Genomic DNA, 21,364 nt, shown 5'->3' with positions numbered 1-21,364 from the left:
CAAAATGTTTGACACAAAACTCATTAAGATTTGAAAATGTACTTTTAACTACATGACAGGATTTGCCAAAAATGTCAGTCTGTCAAACTGTACTTACACCATTTTATCTTGTCAAATAGTAGCACAAAGAGAAACCATCTGGATCCAGACTTTTTAAGTAGTCTATACAACTACTTCATATGATAATATTTCGTACAACCACTTGATGAAATAAAATGTACTAAATTCAACAGCAATTCTTTTCAGTGTATGGTTGGAAGAGACACTTCCACTTTAGTACAACACACTAAGAATTGTAAAAAAATCATTGGATGGTTTTTTTTTGTGTGTCAGAAAAAAAAGCGTTTTGGCGAATTGGTGTTTTTGTGTAATCTCGGCTGTCGAAAATTCGATTTGAAAAAAATAACACCTTAAAATTTCTCAGCATATCTCTTCAATCCCTTCATTTCATCTTCTACTTGCAAAACCCCTTCTCCAACTGGTTGCCAAGTTGCAGTTAAAAATATCCATCAATAACCTTGTATGGGCTGAAATGCTAACGAATTCTCTAAGTCAACCTGCCAACATTACTGTGATGGTTCCAAAGGCATCGCTTGCCCTAAAAACTCGACTCTAAGTTACATTATATGTGAGAAGAAAAGTGTGGGCAGTATACTATGTCGAAAAGGTCATGCATGTACACTAGTAGTCAATTGTTTCTTTAATGAATATATTGGTTATGGAGGATTTTAGAGGGTTTTGATGTGCCCATTCCATGTTTTACAAAAAATTCCACAAAGATGGTGGCCACAACTCACATTGCTACAATGAGTGGACAGGTTGATTTCTTTCCTTCTTCTTAGCTGTTTAGATAACAAATTAGCCACAGATAAGACACAAAACAGAAGAATCATGTATTTTAATTTGAAATGTACTTCTACTGGTAGAGGAATTATGATGTTATTAAAAGCGTAGGCTGGGTTAGCATTTAGTTTGATCCAACTACTATGATACCGACTGTAGAGACAATACTGTAGAGACTTATGGCGTACCGATAGGCTGTATTTTAGTTGTAAAGATGGGACTTTTACACAGAAATTGAAAGACACATCTTCTGTTGTTTTGAGTGCTCTATAAATAGAGGTAAATCGAGGCATGCATTGAGGTTGAACAGTTCATCTATTATTTCAAAGTCGTAGAAGCCACTCAATTGATGTTTCATTTGCGATCTAACGTGTGAGATTTATCAGATGTGACAGGAAACACTGTGTAAATGTGAAAAATGGATGAAGAATATTATGTGACGCAGCCTTGTTCCACTTTTACTGAGTGAAATAAATAATAACACCTGCTATTTGGAGGCCATCTGACAGAAATGGGACAAGAAGCATCAATGTCATATTTTTGTCACGAGATGTCTGCCCGTCCATCATATTATGCCTCTGCTGCCTCCATGGCGTCTGTCTTTCATTATATATTTGACGACTTCAAAAGAACATCTCGCCTCCTTTCATCTGCTGCCTCAGCACCCCCCCCCCCCCCCCCCCCCGGAAAAAGAAGAAGAAGAAAAAACAAAACACTGTAGATTTTCCAAAAAGAGCTTTTCATGTCAAAGAGCAGATGTGCACTGACCACAGGGCCTCCCCGTGACACCCCTCTCATCCCCTGGGAGCCTGGTCTTTAATGTTAACTGCTTTATGAGTAACCACTCAAACAGCTTTTTTCCTCTTGGGGATTTTAAAATGACAATCTAGATAACATGAACTATCCATCCATCCACTTTCTCTCTTGCTTATCGTGTTCAGGGCAACGGTCAATCTAAGGGTGCATACATTCATGTCTCTGGATGGAAATGTAGCCATTTCTGCCTGCACTGAAGTGGACCACTACCTGATCAGTGACTCTTCAAGTAAATTACAATTATCCATCCATTCATTTTCTATACCACTTGAGCTAATCCCAATTGAGGCGTGCTGCATCCTGGTCTGGTCGCTGGCCAATCACAGGGTGCATGTAGACAAACAAGCACCCACATTGACATTCACACATTTTAGTGCACGGGTCACCGACATTGGGCCCGCAGGCACTGGGTCTCCCCCAAGGACCAAATGAGTAGCTGTTCTACCGTTTTAAAAATAGTACTGTTAGTCAGTGTTCATGGCTATAGTGAAGAATGGGACATTCTGATTTCTTAGAAATGTTGTATAAGTGATCATTTGCAAATCTTAACGCAGTAGAGATTCATAGAAATATAAGGTAAGAAAACCTTTATTAGTCTCGCAGTGGAGAAATTCCCAATTCACAGCAGCAAAGTTATGAAAGGAAGAAGTAGAACGACAAAATATAGGAGCTGCTGGAAAGGCAGCCACTCTCGCGGCGCCATTTTGAAGTCAAAATAACAAAAATAACACAACACAACACATAGGGCACAGACAGTCGTGCAATCTTCACCACTTTTCTGCATACACTTTGTTGTCTGAAGCAGTTCGAGATGAAAGAGGAGAGGATCAAAGTGTCCTTTCACCAGTGGATCAGAGATAGTGTTGATTGTTGATATTTGTTTCTGATTGAGGTAAATCCAATCATCCATTCACCGAACCACTTATACCCATGAGGGTCATGGGCGTGCTGGCGCCTATCCCAGCTGTCTTCGGGCAGTATGCAGGGTACACACTAAACTGGTTATCAGCCAATCGCAGCCTAGATAAATCATTGTTGATAGTTATTGTGACGCGGTCAGTGTCTTCGAGTAGATGAATATCAATAATTATTATCAATATTTTATCATTAAAGATAATTTGAGCAATTTGTTTTTGAAATGTGTGTATCAAACTGGTAGGCCTTTTGACTTAATCAGTACCCTTTGAGTTTTAAAAAGGTTGGTATCCTTGATTTAGAGTCACATAATATGCATCTTTTTGGAATGTGGGGTGGGGGGGGGCAAATATTCAGAGAAAACCCCCGCAAATATATGGAGAACTTGCAAACTCCAAACAGGAAGGCTGGAGCTGATATTCAAAACTAGAGCTCATAACTGTGAGGCAGATGTGCAAACCGCTAGAAATTAAATGAAATTTGTAAGGAAAGAGAAAATAAGGATGATCTGATTAATTCTCTTCACATAGGCCGAAATTATATTATGTCTGACTACAGTTTACAAAATCGTTTTAATTTTTTTGTTAAGCGCTTTGTTACAGCTGCCGCTGTTGTGAAAGCGCTATATAAATCAGCATGTATTGTATTGTAAGGTTTAATGATGGTATAAGATCAATAGGCATGTATAGACAAAAGGTGAATACAGTATTCAACGCGTGTACAAAAACGGATGGTGTTTTATTGTGAAAGTCTCTCTCTACTCGTCGTTTGTCTCCAAAAGACGGATTTAATTTATTTTATTTTGATAGCGTCTAAGCGGATGTTGACTGTTGTACTACTGGCATCAAGCGAACCACCCGACCCGACACCAACCTCAGACGTTTCATTGCTCACCAGGCGTGCAGACGTCTCTGAGTGTGCTCCCACCACTTTCCTCTTCTCCGCGGACTCATATCGGATATCTCCCGCTCTCTTCGCCCACCCCTTTCACGATACTTTTCGGACTATATTACTCGTCTGATGGTGTCCACCGATGCCGAGAGATGGGGAAACTGCACTCGAAACATGGTGAGGCTTTTTTGTGATATTGAAACTCTCGTAGTTGTGGTACTTGAGTGTTCATTGTCTTCTTTCGTTCTTTTTTTTCCCGGTTTCCATCCACTACAAGCCGCTATTTGTAAAGCGAGAGAGAGCCCCGAAGGTAAGCAGCATGGTTTTAGGGAACATTTGGGTTACTTTGTGGAGAGAGGAAGGGATCTTGCTTGTGTGAACATGTGCACGGACGAGTTCCCACTGTACCACAATATAAAATACACAATTTAAAGCTGGCTTCTGTTTCAGGCGACAGCTTTGTAGTTAATGCCTGTTTGGCTCGGAAGGGACTGGACGACTGGCTGGTAAAGCAGCAGGACTGTCATCTCAAGACCAAGTGCGCGTTGACCACCCGGGTGAGTCAACCGAGGGTCCCCGGAACCTCCACTAACCCCCCCCCCCCCCCCCGCCTCACAGCCGTCTCATTCTCGCCCTGCCTTCTGTTGTGCATGAACGCTCCTTTTTGTAGATCCCTTCACTTTTTGAATCCTCAATGGACATAAATGAGGGCCGCGTGTGGTTTCACGAGCCATCGGTCGTATTGCTGAAAAGACAAGCGCTGCGTCCAAAATGTTGCCATTGCACCAGATTGATGACACTTTCAATGAATAAATGAAGCCACGTGCTTGTCCGCGAGCAGCACGACGCCAAACGCCACATTACCCGATTCATTGACACGTTATACGAGTGAAGCACCGGCGAAATGAAGAATGCAAGGCATATTGACGGGCATCTAGTGCAAGACTGCACTTAGAATAATTTTCTCTAATTTTTTTATTGAATAAACCTTTAATTTCATTGACAGCATAGAGGCGAATGGAGTTGCGTGAACGTTTAAAATTCTCAGTTTTTTTTTTAAATTTTAAATAAGGCTTTGCGCTTTCCAAAATCTAACAATTACAGAATACCTTCTCGGAACTATCCAATGAATTAGAGCTGGCTTGAGTTACTGTACTATACTCCATCCAAATTGATTAATTCCAATTAGTCCCTAAACTCATTCATTGATCCTGGAAGGTTTACTTCTATTAGATTATTACACTTATTTCTATGTTTGTCACACTCATTTTCTGTTTGTTTCTGTTCTTTATTATTTTCTGTGTTTTCTTATAAATATTTATTGTTCCCTGGCCTTGCTTGGAAAAGAGACCTTGATCTCAATAAGGGGGCCTCGTAAAAAAAAAAGTTTAGAAAAATATGCTCAAAGCAATAACAACAGATGGAAATAATCAAGAAAATTAGAGATGCCTGCTTTTTAACAGTACTGCAATTTACTGAGGACTGAGTCTAATGTCCTGTCATGTTGCTAAATAAGAGCTTGAAAATATTAGAAATGACTCCTGGTATCATGCAGCGCAAATTCCACACCACAATTATAAACAGTAACATAATCATTATTGAATACATTTAAAATAAAGTCATCAAAGGCATAAAAACACCATTCACTGAATTTACATTTTCAAATCAATATAAAAATGTTCCCTTTACTTAAAGCTTGTATATTTTTGTAGGGTACATTTTTTAAAATGACATTAAAACCATTTATTATAATTTTTGAAGTTTTTGTCATACTCTTGATTAAAAAAATATGGTGATGCGTGCTTTGATTGTCCACGTAAAGTTACAATGGCAGAAGATGATACACATTTCCTAGATATCCCTGAACATACTCATTAATAAGTTTTAAATGAAACAAATTAATATGTGTTACAAAATGCCTTGTCTTGATGCCTGTCGACTTTCAATGGATTCTTACTTTGCCCTTTCCTCACTCCTACATGAAGTATCGTGGAAGTAGGTTACTGGAAGTCACATTTTGGCTAACCCTGTTCATAAACTATCATCTGTGTGCCATAATCGTGGAATACACATCTCTCTCTCTGACAGCTTCAGTCACAAGCAACCACTGTTACCTCAAAAAAATCCAACATTTTGGATACAGCTTGCGACTGGGTCTTATTTGTGTGTGTTTGATGTTGACAATGCGAATTTCAACACTTGTTTGGTCTCTGCGGGCGAGTCAGATGTTGGTTTTCAGCCCAGTTGATGTTTCTTTTTAAAAAAAGGCGACAATAGATCAAGCCATAGTTCAAAGCATTTTGGGATGACAGCCTGGTGACATGTGAGGATGGTAAAAAGCTGAGGAATGTTGGTCAGGCTCGACGATGTTTTTGTCTTTCTGCATTGCTGTAGACACACACACTGTTGTTGTTGTTGTCAAGTGAGGGGGAAATCCTTTGGAATTGCTTCAGAGGAGTCTTAAGCCTCTTTGGTTGGTGGTGTCGTTCTCAAACGTTGAAAATTGTTCGTTGTTGTGAAGGAAAAGGAGAATAGAGTTCATCCACCACCCACACTTGTCTTTTTGCTGAATGCAGCTTGCAAGAACAGCTTTATTCTGTCCATAAGGAGGAATCCAAACCTTCGGAGACACGCCATGGTTCGCAAAGGTCACAATAGTTTTTTTTTTCTTCAAGCATCACGCTGTAAAAATGAGCTCTTGCGATAAGAGCGTTTATGTGTTGGCGAGAAGACAAGCTAATCCAGCGAGTCTAAAGTCCTCTGACGTGTTTTGTTACGGTTGTCTTTGGATGTCGCTTCATTATCGGGGTTGTTGACACTGTAGTTAAGAATGCTGGATTGTTAGTCTAGGAATCAAGTATTTGGATAGATGCGGGTCCACGATTTATGGCGGCACTAACATATTTGGTTTTGAGATTATAAATGACCCGCAATGAGCTATTTTGCCTTAGGGCGTAAGAATACATAGTCACAGGAAAGCGCTCTCAGTTACCGCCGTACTTGCGGAACTCCATCATAAACCGTGGACCCCTGTTTATTATCCGATAGTAAGAATGGCAAAGTTAAAAGGTCCAAAATATCGTAAGTGAAATTTACTAACACTGGTCAACAGCAAATTTTAACCAGACATGGCTTTATGTGTCGTTAAACATGTTTTTGACGCTGTGCATGGGTCCTTGAGACGTTTTTTTTGGATGCGTTTTAGACCTATCCATTGAATTTTGTGAAACAGGTGTCGAGGCCTTATTTGTTCGATCAATGGGCCCTCATACCACGGGTAGAGAGACAGTCTTGCTTTGAATTATAAACACCTGCAAGTTATTAAAGAAGTTTTTTATTTCCTCGATTAATTGTTTTAAGTGTAAATGTGGTGAACTGTGAATAGATGGGGAAACACCATATAACAAAAAGGTGTAAGTGTGTGAGTGTAAAAAAAATAAATATATATATATATACTGTATATACACACACATATATATATATTTTGTATAACAAGCTTTCGTTAGACTCATGGGCAGCCATGCGCTATGTGGCAGTGGCGCGACAGTGACTGAGTGGTGTTGGCAGGTGGGTCTTGACTTATGACATTGGGGTCATGTGATACCCCATGTGCAGCCTGTCGTGGAGCCCTCCCTGTAATTGGCACGTGCGTCATGTCGGTCCTCGTGGGGGCATTAAACAGCAAACCCTCATTTCAAATATTGATGATAATGGTGTGCCACTTACTTTTGAAGCATTCATCTTTCATATTTCTGAAAAAAAAAATCAAAATCAAACCTGTCACGAACCCCCTCCCCCCATTCCCCCTTGCCTTTAAAATCCCCCTTTCCACCTCCCAGCTGGTGCTCCCTTCTGCCCTCGCAGACTCCATCTGTTTGGTGCGTTTACCCGGTGGCCTTGTGTTGCCGGATGAAACGAGACGCCGTTTGAAAGGGGGCCCTCGCGGGGAGGTGTTCCCATTGATAGTCAAGGCTCCACTTGTATTATAAGTACAGACAGCCTCTTTCCATTTTTAAAAGATGTCTTTCCGCCGAGCATTAAAGTTCGGTATGGTTCAGCTCGGCGAGTGCTGACCCAACTTATGTTTCCCACCATGGGCAGTGTCAATAAGTAAATATAGACAAGTTCTATTCCTATGAGGGCGCCTATTGAGGTACTTCACAAAGTGTGCTGCGAGCCATGATGTCCATTAGCCATAGGTTGAGCTGCACTGTGTTTGTTTACAGAGGAAATGTGTGGCGAGAGCTCGAGCCAATTACATTTACTGCGCCTTACCATATCGGATGTTCTCTACCCGAAAAATACAAATGGGAGTTATTCCCTCAGAGCTTTATCTTTGCAGGTGAATGCTTATTATTGACAAATATTTATACATTTATATGTATACAGTAAACTATTCGCAAATGATGCCACGCTGATTTTTCTTGTGTGAACCCCACAAGGAGGCTCACCAGCCTGTCGGACCGCTGCTTGAATCTGCCATCACGCTCCTGTTCACTGTTCCTGGCCACAAAACTCAATCCATGTCGCCGACTGTTTTTTCTTTTTCTTTTTTTTTTCTTGGTGAAGTAAACTTTTTGGGAAGCAAGCAGGCCCATTTCAGATGCATTCCCTCTCCTCCAAGCACGGTAAGACAGGTTATGCTTTGGCTGTGTTTTTGAACGCCACAAAGCGAGGGCCTTCGTCTGGATGCTGAAAGCAGCTTTCACACCTCCTCATCTTCTCCTTCTTTTTGTGTGCTTTTGTAACCCCCGCCCTTCGCCCTTCTCCCACCACCACCAACTGGCCTCTTGTGTGACGTATGGTCGACTCCCAGCAGGCTTTACCCCCTCAGTGATCCCATGGGACGAGGGCCTGTTGTTTGCTCTTTGAAGTGGCTGCAAAGAGGGTGGGGGTATGTAGGGGGGGTGCAAATTTGGAGGCACATTCTAAAGGAAAGAAAAGCTTCAGGCTTTCGGGAAGGAGTTTGGGGGTTGAGGGGTAGCACCTGGCCGTAGCGGGGGCGATGTGATTTTTAAAGAAGTGTTCCCATGAGAGGATGTCGTGGAAATGACGTTGCCGAGGGCAACTTGCTGGTCGCTTTAATGCCACATTTGGTGGTGCAAAGTGTGAAAAGAACTGTTTTACCTCCACTATAGATGAGAGAATTCCTTGAAATTATTGATTTGAAGGAATTATAGCGGGGTACCATGGTGAGCTAGTGGTTAGAATGTCTGCCTCACAGTTCTGAGGCTTGGGGTTTTGATCTCAGTTTGCTCTTCCTGTACTTGCGTGGGTTTTCTCAGGCCACTTCGGCTTGCGCCCAAATTCCCAAAACATACCTTTGTGGAAGGCTGGCGTCTAAAGTGTCTATAGGTGTTAATGTGAGTCTTAATGCTTGTTTTTCTGTGTATGATGTCATGCCCCAATTAGTCACCGGGTGCATTTCATCCACAAAGACTAATGAACGCTTCACTTTTCTCATCCGGGGAAAACAAAACAGGTGGTGATTGCAACGGTAAAAATCTTCATCCAAGATATTGCTCGCAATATGGAGATTAAAGAGCCAACAGCTGAGCCCATTTGAACTCTGTTGATGGTCAAAACAGCTGCACTAGGGCTGCAAACAAAATGGTCTCGCAGGTGAATTAATATGTAGAGACATCTCTCCAAAATGTAAAAGGGGAAATCAAGTCAGAAATGTTCTTTACGATAAGATGCTCTATTGGGCTAAACACGGCAGTCTGCTTAATATTGCATTTGTGGAATATGAATTGAGCAGCAAAATCCACCGATGATGTGTAAAGCACTTTGTTCCAGCTGCAGCTGTTGTGAAAGAGCTAAATTAATAGAGATGTACTGTTTGTATCCATCTCAGGGGGCGGCCATTTTGCCACTTGCTGTCGACTGAAAATGACATCACGGTGCCTCAGGGCTCATCTTGTGTATATCGCATGACCAAACTCATAAAACAGGCGAGCCGTGACGAGTTGTTTCATCAGCCCTGTGCAACTGTGATGTCATTTTCCGTCAACAGCAAAGTGGCACAATAAAATCCATCTTTGATGGGGCTTCAAATATATCCTTAAGATAAACTCACCATATCTCGTGGATAAGAACGTTACAGTATTTCTCTCTGCATATGCCGTATGTTAATAATATTGCATGTCCTGCGTGGATGTGTGCATGTCCTGTCTGCAATCGGATATCCGGATGCACTCCAGAGATCAAAGTCTTCTTCGCGGAATGTGTGTGGAATCTCTGCGGATTAGCAACTAAGATTGTCCTCCCCAGCCCCGCCCCCTCCAAAATATACACTTGGCAATGTGGACAGCACCTTATCAACAGTGTCTCCTTCACGGTTACTTACTAGCCCCCCCCCCGACGGATTTCGCGTGCAATGCTTTTTGGGGGGATAGTGGTGGGGGTAGGGTGGCAAACCGGAGGTTGAGTTCCTTTCTCGCGGTTGCGCCGCTGCCGAGCTCCTCTGAGCCTGATGTGTGTGCGCTCGGCGCACGTTTTAATCACTCACTTAAAAGGCAGTGCTCAAGTGGCTGTTTAAGTGTTTAGACCCGGAATAATTCTCCCATGTTTGTTTATCGTGTTTTCTCTCGTACCCCCCCTCCCTACCCGCCTTGCGGATTACGCTCTGGCCCATAATGTATAATGCTGAATAATTTCACTCAAATAGGACAAGATCAGTATTATAATAGTAACGTCACGTGACCAAATCTGGAAAACAAGTGAGCCGGTAAGTTTGCAATTTAATGCTCATTAGCCCACAGCGTTGACGCACTACCCTGAAAAAAAAAATCATTCGAAAAGCTTTTATGCCTGCCAATTTATTTAACCGCACACCCCCATTTGACATTTTGACAGCGATCGCGCACCACCCCTGTAAAGAGCCTTTATTTCAGATTTTTGAAATCACACCACCCCAGTCAACATCCCAACAGAGTTAGTGAACCTCTTGTCAGACACACATAAACCTCAAAGTAGTCTAAAAAGTGTGCATTGGAAACATTTTAAGATTGGATTGCATTAGACATCCCAACAGGCTTGCCACCACCCAAAATATCAGAAATGCTTTTATTGCTAATTTTTAAAGCCACACACTTTCTTCAGCATCCTGACAGAGTTATTCCGCAACCTGAATATTTCCTTGGACCCTCTGAAAAACTAGTCATGAAAGCGACCAGTTTGGTTGCACTCTCGAACCCCCCTCTCAGACACACAAAACTCTCAGCAAAGCAGCGCAGTTGATGAATCCCTGTGCTTAAAAGGCATATGGGCGGCTCCATGCATGCACTCTGCAGGTTCCATAAGCTTAGCTGGAGTTTTTATACTCCACGTGTGGGAGAGCGCCGGTAACGGAGGCTAAAAGGCCACCCGAGGTCAATAGAATCAAGGAAGCGGGTGAAGGTAAACAGTCGGGAGAGCATTGTGGACTGCTGCCTCCAAAGGGGCTCCTCGACTCGGCTCTTCCTGTGCCGTAGAGGAATGTTTTTTGGGAGGTGAGAAAAGACAAACAGACCATCTTCTGCTCGAGTGTTTATGCTCCGCGGGTGCCCAGGGAGGACCCTCACCCAGTGTACGCACATGAAAAACTTTGAATTCACCCCCTCCTACGCAAGATGTCATTGAAGGGTTTCACTCAAAGGACATTGACCCCAAGTAACCATCGCTGACGTCATCTTCTACGTCTTTCTACAGCAAACTTCTCAAGAGGAAATCAACAGCTCAAATATGGTTGTCTCGTTCTTGTCTTTAGAGCTGTTCGAATGGTTGAGGAATTGCTAACATTTTTCTTTTTCACATGTGCTGCCTGGCTGAATTTTTGGGGCAATTGACGCTGTCGACCAAATTAGAAAATGGCAGCAACCAGTCATACTCTCTGGATATCTGAAAAGCAAACCCAGTGTGTTCAGTGCCTTGAAATGACATGAAAAGTTAAGTCAGGCATGATTTTTAGTCCATGTTAATTTTACTGTTGGGGCATGACTCTTTGTCTTGTATAAACACACAGTGTATTTGAAAGAAAGAGGGAAAACGAGCTCAATTTCTCACTCATTTCAGAGTGGTTGTGTCTTGAGTCACAATTTTACACAGTATAGTTAGCACTAAAGTTAGCGTATAATTATACCCTGTATTACACAATATAGTACAGACAACAAAGTCAACACCCATAGTTGGGTTTTAAAATTGATAGTTGCTGACTCAGTAACTTTTTTTCTCATTAAAAACAACTGCAAGAACGTGAAACAGCAGACGGTTATCCCTGAAGCTACAGAATACACGCGACAACAATGCATTGTCTTGCGTAGTTAGTCAGATAGCCAGCCAGAGTCAAAGGCAAAAACGTATCTACAAGTATATTGAACTTGCACGACTGGGGCCTCTCACCCCCTTTGTCATGGCAAGGGTCACGTGGACTTTTTTCTTGTGTCGTGTTATGATCGACCAAGCTTTTTTTTTTTTAAGTTCATGTTTGGAACTCATAAAAACATGCATGCGTGATTTAATGACATGTTGCATCTTTCAGTCATGCGTAGTGCTCCAAGTTCATTATATAGGCAAGCCATTAATTCCAGGCTGGCTGGAAATAGAAACGCGCCACTCGTAAATGGCCACGCTTGCGTACAGTAGTTTCAGTGTCTATTTCTAACACGGCGTTTACTCGCCTTGCTCGTACTGTCTTTGTAATTAGAGATTTTAGGTGCACCGTTAAAAGGTCAGATGCGAGGGATGTTTATTGAGGTGGCGGCTGGCAGGAAGTGTTACACGCAACATGACTGTGGATGCTGGAGGCGGGGGGGGGGGGGGGGGGAGTCTTTGGCCAAGTGTGCAGTGATTTGTTGAACATGAACACTTGAGAGGTTTACAAGGTGTAGGAAATGTGAGTTTAGATAAGACGAGCTGGTAGTAAATCCTGGTTATCATTTAACACATTTTATCGCGTCAGATCACATGATCACAACAATACCCTTCACATTTTTACACCATCTGCTGTCTGCAATTATTTCACTTATTTAATGATTGACAAACTCCTATAGTATAGTTTGTATTTTTAACTGTTTATGCTTTCACTCTGGTTAAGTTTTACGTTTAAAAAAAAAAACTTTTTTAAAAAGGATTTTATTGGTGTTGCTTTGGCATCCAATCAGTGTATTTCAATGATGTCAAGCTGGCATTGACGGCGTAGATCCAATCTGCGAGTTTGTGTTGCAATATTATTGACACCTATCAAGCGCGTATCAGATTCCTTATTTGGAAAGAGACCTGATTCTGATCTGAAGACATTTGATACCCGGAGCGTGAGGAGCATTCAAACTCCACACAGGAACGCCGGAGCCGGAATCGAACCTTGCACCTCTTCACCGTGAGGCTGACGTGCTAACGAGCCGACCACACTATGCCGCCTCCGCACCGTCTTGACGATTAATTCATTTTCCTTATCCCTAATGTGTAGTTAAACGGTGACACTCGAGGAAAAAAACTACGACTGATTTTAAAGGGAGCCGTCTGTCTCTTGATGGATAAGTAAGCGTTTCAAGAGGAAATCCTGTGACTTTGACACAGCCAAGTGTTTCCTTTCATCCGTCTGGTGCGCTGAAAGGTTGAAGTACCCGTCACTTCCGCGGCGCCCTTTCGGTAAGACTTCCTCGCCGCGACACTCAACTGGCAGCGTCAGATGAGTAACTAATTGTGAGGACCCTCCAGACCCTTCTAAACACGCTCTGGGATGCTTAAAAATCTGAGTCGTCTGGGCTTTTATAATCCATCCTGCTTTCCATTAGCGACTGTGACACGTGTAAAGTGTGGCGCCTCGCAGCAGGATGGTTCCAGAGATGACTCACTTCCTTTTAAGGACACCCGACGAAATCCAAGCGCATCCAAACAAGCTTGTGGAAATGAGACGTGTCATTTTGCCCTCCCCATTCTGTTTTTTTTTCTTTTCGTCATTCTTTTGGAAGTCTGCTTTACTCTGAATATTCAGAGTGCAGCAATTTAATAATTTGTCACTTTTGGCAGGCGCCGGGCACCTGTAGCTCAGGGCCAAGCGACAGTCTGACGCCTCGCTATGCCACAGTCTTAGCTTACCACGCCATGCAGAATCGCTTTGTTTGCTGCCTCCATGAGTTGCCTCTGAGGGAAAGAAAAGGTTTGGTGCAGAATGTTTAGTCCGAAAACTCGCATATATATATATATATATATTTTTTTTTTTACGAGCTGCACCACACACGAGTAAAAAGTAGTCCCCTTAATCTGTACAAATGAATTCAGCTAATTAAAAATCAACCCATAACTGACAAGTGATTTACATAGTCTAAAAAAAAATAAATGCCACAGTCACCCGAACATCAAGACAGTGAATTCTGCTGAGTGCTCGTTACTGTTTATACAGACGTTTTTATGCACTCTGAAAGGTGCTTCTGTTACTCTGTCTTGTGCATGAAAGGAGGGTTGTGGTTCATCTAAATTTGCTGCAGGGGCAATCGTACGGTTCAACTCTTGATCTTGACGTATTGTATCAACCCGCACCTCCCCTGTGCCGTGGTAGTGCTTTGATAAACAGTGTGATAGATGTTAATTGCGGTGCCTGTATGTTTTTCAAGCGCTAATAACCTACCTTGAGCTAACAGGTGGGGTTCACAACCCCCAGGGGATCGCTGACTTGGAAAAGCAAAAGTATAAAAGCTTATCTTTGCAGCTGTTGCAGTTTTCTAAATGGGTCAATAAAGTGTTAGCCAACTTCACACATGAAATACCAAAAAAAAAAAAAAAGGGGGGGGGGAGTGGGCGGGAGATTACTGGGGATCAGCATGTTTGAGAGGAGGTCCATTAAGTCCCACGAATAATCCACACGGAGATCTCGGGGTTGTGAGCATCGAAGGAATGGTTGCTTTTTCTTGGTTTTTGGAGACACTTTGGAGACACAAAAGAAGGAGCATTGTCAAACAGGTGATACATTCGCGTTCTCGCAACACTTCACTTTTTGTCTCTTTCTTTGGCTTTTTTGTGCATTTTTAGTGGCAGCTTTTTAAACAGACGGATCACGTTTCAGCACTGTCACGTGAGACCTGAGGATAACTCAGAGGATCTGCTGCCGTTCGCTTGCTTTTTCTTATGCCTTTATGGCGACACTTAGTCGGAAAAAAATGGGCCTGATGTCAAGTTAGCATACCTCCCATGAGTTCAGTTCAGCAAGAATCTAAGGATGAACTCGCATCCAGTTGTCTTTAGCTTTTTGCTGCATTACTGCGAAACATATTCCAAAATATGGACGATCGACATGCATGCCACATGAGGCATGAGTGTAACCTACAAGATAACAGTTCAGCAAAAAAATGAAGCATTAACCCATGTATGGATTAAAAAATTATTATTTTTTACTGCCCTAAAAATGAACCGCCGTAATGCCAGATTATATATATCTAACCTTCTTACAGGACTTGCGTTCAGCAAGAATCAAAGGTACTATGAACTTGTTTTGCTTATTCGCTGGCTTTTAAGAATGACGTCAAGGGAGATGTTAGCGTAACCCACAAGAGTTCAGATTATCAAGCGTCGCAGTTCAGGGAACATTGCAAGTTCAGCACGAATCAAAGGATTTGCATTCGTCTTGCTTTTTTTGAGACACTTATTTCATACGTTCTTCCTTTGGCTGCTCATCTTTGCGGTTTTCTGAACTTAGAACTTAACCGAACTTAAAACTCAGTTCTTTCAATCCTCATTCTGCTTTTAAAAATCGAAACACACAATTGTTCAAGTACACGACACTTGCCTTTAATTATTTACTCTCAATGTTCATCGCTGTATTTATTGTCTATTGTGCTCATGTATTTTTGATGTTCCATTTTTGACATGATGTTGGTTTTATTGTTGGTTTTTTGATCACTTTTATACAGCTGCTTCTTATGCTGCCTCTTGGCTAGGTCGTCATTGTGAATGAGAAATTGTTCTCAACTGACCACCCTGGTTAAATAAATGTAAAATTAATGAATTTAAAAAAAAAAGATGACCTATTGTCAAGCATGATGCCAGCTGAGGCGTGAGCACACCTCACAACAGCTCATTTTGCCAGCGTCAAATTATTGTTTGCTTTGTTTTAAGCTTAAAGCTCATCGTAAAAGGTGGATTGCGGTCAAGGCTTTTTGTAGACTATTTTCCAATATTTCTATTTTCTTTTTTAACTCTTTGAATGCCAGACATTACTTTCCCAGTTTAATGATCAAACCAGAGTTGGCCAAGACATTTGACACGAATCAATGGCATTTCAATCCAGTGGGGAATATTGGTTTGGTGCAGTATACAGTATGAGTAGCTTGAATAACAAACTTGGTGACGTAACAAATTAAACTTGTTAGTCAAGGTACAACTGTATAGGCAATTACACTATAAACATTTTCAGTGGGGTGTCAATATTTTGAGGGTTAGTATATATGAGTAAGTCCATAATGTAAACATATACACAAATGTGCTGAACCCAAACAATGTTTCCTCCATACATGGTTCGGTGTGGAGAATCTTACCAACCAACCTGCATCGCGATGGGAATCCTTCTGGCATGCCCAGCTTCCGGTGTCGCCGAGGGTGCACGCTGTAATCACAGTGCTGCTTCTTGAGAACTGCCCGCCTCTTGCCAACAGACGACGACTCCGCGGCTATAATTTGCTTCCCGGAGACCAGGAAGAGAGGCGGGTGTGGCGTGACTGAAAGGATGTCAAGCGTGGGGCCGAGAAGTCTGCCCGAGAGAAAGGTGTCTGTCTCGGATATGGCACTCCCACCCCCACACTCAGTTTCTCCACTTATGACTTGGAAGTTAGGCCGGGGGAAGAGCCCCTATTTTCAAGCGACGGCCGAGATTTGGACGCGCGATCACGTCAAAGCCAAAAGCTAAGCAGTGTTGGCACAGGTTAGCGTTTGCTAACTGGGTTGGCAGCACTGTCGTCTGCTCGGCAGCACATACGCAAATGTTCTCTGTCCCCAGCTCATCATGGTAACGCTAGCTGCACTCAGCATTGGCCCCATAGTAGAAGGCGGAGTGATAAAGAGCGCCTCATTTGCATAAGACACGAGAGTTCAGAGAGTCTAAAAAAAAAATCTGTAAAGTGAGCCTTGAATTTTTATACCCTTGGCGTATTGGATCAAAGCATGTCATAGACATGTTATTAAGACACCCGGAAACAGTTTTGAACGGTTAAAAAAAATCATTTCAAATGAGTTATCGCGTCAGTGTTGCTGCATTGAGTGCATGCTTTTTTGACCTGACGCTGAGAGTCAACTACTGTGCAACAAAACGCACAAGCACACTCACACCAGAGCTGCTGTAGGCCCCGCTCACCTTCAGACATTCGCACACAGACTCACCGATGTCACCCGCCGCCCTACCCCTACCAAGCCCCGCCTCTTAAAAGCACTTACATGTGCAACACACAGACACTGCATACAATACATACTGTAATTTCTATACATTTAAAGCTTGCAAGATTGATGTGAACGAGTAATGTACTAGTGCATGTGCACTCATTTTCAATGTACAGGGTGGCATCTGTGATTTTCAGTGAATACAGCGTGTCGCTTTTCCATTTAAAATATCAAAATACTGAATATGCTACATGTAGTATTTGTAAATCATTTCCCGTGAATAAAGAACAAATAGCACATCAAGTTTACATCACAAATCTTGGAAATTGTTTTGAAGGTGTTAAACATTCCATTTGAAGACCCTCCACAGTCCTCATTTCATTACTTTTTTCTTTTTCTTTTTTTTTTTTTTTATGTTTCGTTTTTTTTGTGCATATATTCTTCCTCGGTTGCATGACCTGGTTCATTGCGGGCGGTTTTGTAACTTGATGACCTCCTGAACAAGGAATTAGGCAAAAAAAAAAAGAGGGTCTAATGGGCTTATCTGGGACAAAACAATTTCCTTGTGAACATTTTAATCAAGATGTCAGTCAGGCCCCTTTGAGACTTTGGGTGGTCCTTGCGCAGCACTTCTGCAGCATGTCGTGCTTTGTTTTGCCCTTCACCGACGAGTGACAGGCAGCAGTGGCCATAAAATAGGTGAGGTGTGTAAAAGTGACACATCTACCAGGCAAATGGTGGTGTTGTGGAAATGACTTGACTTCAAAGACTTTCTTATCAAATGTGTTAAAAAACAAACAAAAGACTTGCACTTGGCACTGCCTTTATGCATCTTTTTTTTTAAGCTAGTTTCCCTGTTGTCTTCTGAAACCGGTGCAGCATACAGTATTAAGCATCAGTTACAGATTTATCTTTCGGACTGCGGAGCAACACGGAGACATTTATTTGCCATAACGATCAGTCTTCCCTCCCTGCGCGCGCCGTTTGCGTCAGCTTTGCTTTGCAACGTGTTTATCTGAGATCGTTATTTCATGTGCGGAAAACGGATCCCCTTTGAAGGGCCAAGTCAGACTGCTCTGGCTCATATCAACACCCTCTATCTTGGCTCCATCTCAAGAGCGCTCTGGGGTTGGGAAAAGCCAAAGACCCTGCGGTGTTTAATGACGCTGGTTTGTTTTTGTTTTCACGATGTAAATTGGGAGCATGGGCGCTGTTTCGGGTTCTTGGCCTTTTGAAAGCGCTTCGACTTACACCCGGGGATGGCGGGAGGGGAGAGGCATTTCCTCTCTGGAAGTTTTTTTTCTTTTTTTTTTTTCTTCCTTTCAGTAATGCTACACCTTGACGCTAATTGGCAGCTTTCGCATTGCTGTTTTACTTTGGTTTTGCAGCTGGACAAGAGCTTTGTCCACTTTTTCAATGCCACATAGCTGCTTTCTTCATCAGAGACTCATAGGTGGTCCACTATTCTTAAATACAATTCACTTTTTTTTTTCCTGTGGACTCTATCCTTACTGAAATACTGACCTATTCACCTCTCTCACAATATTTGTGTATTATTGTTAGAAGTGTGTTTATTTACAGCTTAAGCAATTAATATAGGTAATTCTAAACATTTTGGGGGATGTCTGTCACTGCCGGTTTTTCCCTTTACGCAGCAGCGCTCGGTCCTCATCCACTCAGGCCGTAGGAGACATTATGCAATTTTTCAAAACAGTCCCCAAGTGTTTTAACAGCGTATCTCTGACATGCTTTGGTCAAAAGACTCCAAGTATTCTTTATACATAGTATTTCTAGTCCTGCTGAAATCGGCCCCCATTTAGAGGCTGCCCCGTGCAAGGGAGCCAGCTCTCATTCTGCCCCACGTTTGGCCAACTGTTACCATGTCAAACGAGGGCAAAACGTGAGCTTCTCAACCGCAAAGGCTTCTCTGGTTGTCTCTTGTCATCTCGATGGCACGTTTGGCAGAACAACGGGATGGATCTCGGCAGTGATTGTGCGCATTTTGGCCTAAGTTTGGCTGAATCCTCTTTACTGTTTGGTATGTTCCAGGGGGAAATGGAGAACGGCTTGCTCACAGACACATTTTCAGAAAAAAAGCGTGGAACAAAAGATGTACTTGGAGTTCATTTCACACTTGATGCCACTTGACAGCACTTCAGAGACCCAACTATTTGTCAAAGCATTGAAAAGTAAATCTTGCCATAAAAATGCCCTCATAGAGTGCTGTCATACTAAAACAATAACAAGTGAAACAGTTCCAGGATTATACAAAAATAAAATTTCCCACAAGGTGGTGCATGAGTCAAAAAAGAAGCCATTTTGAATCTATGGATAAAGGTGTCAGACCAGCAGTTGAGGTTGGCCGCTTGGCATCGTTTTACATTCGGTTTAATTTGAAAAGTTGTTATTGTTTTGTGTCTGGTGAAACAGTGAATCAAGATGGCTTCCCCCGCAAGCAAATCTCTAAGATCGTGAGGTTATGTTTTTCGCTCCCCACAATGAAAAGTAAAGCATTAAGTTAAAAACCAAAATTTTGGCAACGGGAGGTTTTTGATCAGGAGATGTCGTTCAGCTATGGGCCCGTGAAGCCCTTTGAGACTTTTTGGTAACAAATAAACTTCACTTCACTTGGCCTGGTCTGGAAGTATCCACCACCCTCAAGTCATCATAGCGAAACATATCTGGTTGGCATTCTCTAGGTACCAGAGCTCATTCTGCTAATGGGGAAACACTGAACAGTTCGGCCTTGGCTGTGGCGTGCGCTCTACTGAGTCACCATCTATCGTTGCGGTTCCCCACATTATTTTGGCACCGTGACACAAAAAACAAAACAAAAACGAATTTCTGAAGGCGTTTCCTTGCGCCGGGTGAGGAGCCGGGCAGGAATCACCCAGTCACGGCCTTAATGAGATTTTGTCCGAGTTTTGATGGAGCGCCAGTAGCCGCCGTCGCCGCAGCTCCAGCGGCCTCCTTCGACCGGGGCCCTGGCTCTCGTTCAGGGGGAGCTGTCGTCGGCCGCATAAATTGTCAGCTTGTGTGGCGGCTCACCGAGGCAGAAAGCGAGCAGACCAAAGAGGCCTTGTGGGACTTTCCCACAATCACATTGAAATACATAGTAGGTATAATTTAATGTAGCCTTTTGCTCTCAAACACTGACAAAAAAAACAAAAAAAAAGACAGTAAGTCCATGTCGGCAGTGCCAAACTTAGTATGGTGCCAGAGGCCACTTTCTGGTCACGAAGGCCTTTAAATTTCTCTTAACTACTCCTCTCTTAAAGCAGAAAAATAAACAAACATCGTAATGAAGTACCAAGAGATGCTAAATATGCAATAGCAGAAGCAAGCTGAACATGAAGATGATTTTACCCAAACACTTGGACTGACAATTGAGCGTGGTTAACAGTTATTCATAGGCCACCTAAATCATTACTTTGTGAAGGATTTCCCATACTCAAAAACTTAAGAAATTGTCCAGACGTGTTTGTTTTGATGAAAATTTAAGTTTGGTTGGCATGTCCCTCCAAAAATTGTCTCGACAGTCCAATGTACATTTTTTAAAAATCAGCTGCACAAGCCATCTTCCTTTTGTGATGAAAAAATTGGTAGGCATGCCTGTCATGAATGGAGTCACAAAATGTCTGAGGAAATCATGCCGAAAAAGACACAAGAAGGCAGCCTATTTGGTATGTGGTGGCCGTTTTTGGGTCATTTAGTCATTTTAGGTAGTAAAACTCATAATGTCTCTTTCACAGCTGCTTGCATCTTTTCTTGTGTTTATCAATGTGCTAATGGTTCTTTGGCAACTTCAAGTTCATTACTTGCCCACCTGATGAGGTTTGCCAAGCCAAACAACCCAGACCAGCGAGGCATATTGAAGAAAGGCATGCACACAAGCTTCTATGTTACAGTTGCTCATAAATCATTTTGTGCTGAAGCAGTTTGAACAAGTTTAAAACACCCAAGGGGGAGAGGCCGCACAATCCCAAAGTAACTCTGACGGACATGGCTGCTGTTGAAAACCGAGCACTTTTATGTCCATTCAAACACAATGTCTGGAAAACGGTTTTGTTGGATGCGAGCGCTCTTGTTAAGGTGTTGGATTATGACCAGAATCTTGCACCATATTGCACATACAGTGTGTGTGCGTGTGTGTGTGATGGATACATTTTGTGTGTGTGTGTGTATTGTGTGAGACGAGGAATTATATACTGTATATAAATGATATAAAATGGCTTTTTTGGGAGGGAGGGGTGATCAGTTGGCAAGTGTACTTTTATTTCCTCCCATTAGTCTTCTCTTGGCCATTAACATTGAAAGAAATGAGAAGACACGGATATACATGAGTGTGTGTGCGTGTTTGTGTGTAAAAGTGACCAAAGGCCTGTGATATTTCCCATTTTTACGCTGACCAGAACAATTCCAGTGGTCACCCCGAGCATACTTAATAAAATGGTTTCCATCCATCACCGCAGACAACAACCAATTAGCACATTCCTGGTTCTCCTGTTTCTCATGCTGTTGACTTGCCCTGCAATCATTTTGAAACATTCAT

At 42.4% G+C, this 21,364-nt stretch overlaps 1 protein-coding gene across 1 annotated transcript in view; it reads left to right on the top strand.

Moving 5' to 3' along the window:
• Positions 1–3,467: 3,467 nt before the first annotated feature.
• nkd1 (NKD inhibitor of WNT signaling pathway 1) overlaps positions 3,468–21,364 on the top strand; it is a 35,224-nt gene continuing 17,327 nt past the window's right edge. The window contains exons 1-3 of the mRNA XM_086107463.1: positions 3,468–3,642; positions 3,743–3,775; positions 3,916–4,022. Of these exons, the coding sequence (XP_085963589.1) occupies positions 3,618–3,642; positions 3,743–3,775; positions 3,916–4,022 (165 nt within the window). The 5' untranslated portion in view covers positions 3,468–3,617. The remainder of the gene's footprint in view (positions 3,643–3,742; positions 3,776–3,915; positions 4,023–21,364) is intronic.

The sequence above is a fragment of the Hippocampus guttulatus genome, chromosome 3, assembly GCF_054856545.1.
Source record: "Hippocampus guttulatus isolate MCC_2025c chromosome 3, RoL_Hgut_1.0, whole genome shotgun sequence".
NCBI lineage: Eukaryota > Metazoa > Chordata > Actinopteri > Syngnathiformes > Syngnathidae > Hippocampus > Hippocampus guttulatus.
Note: the sequence above shows the minus strand (reverse complement) of the source record. Positions and strands in the feature narration are given on the sequence as shown.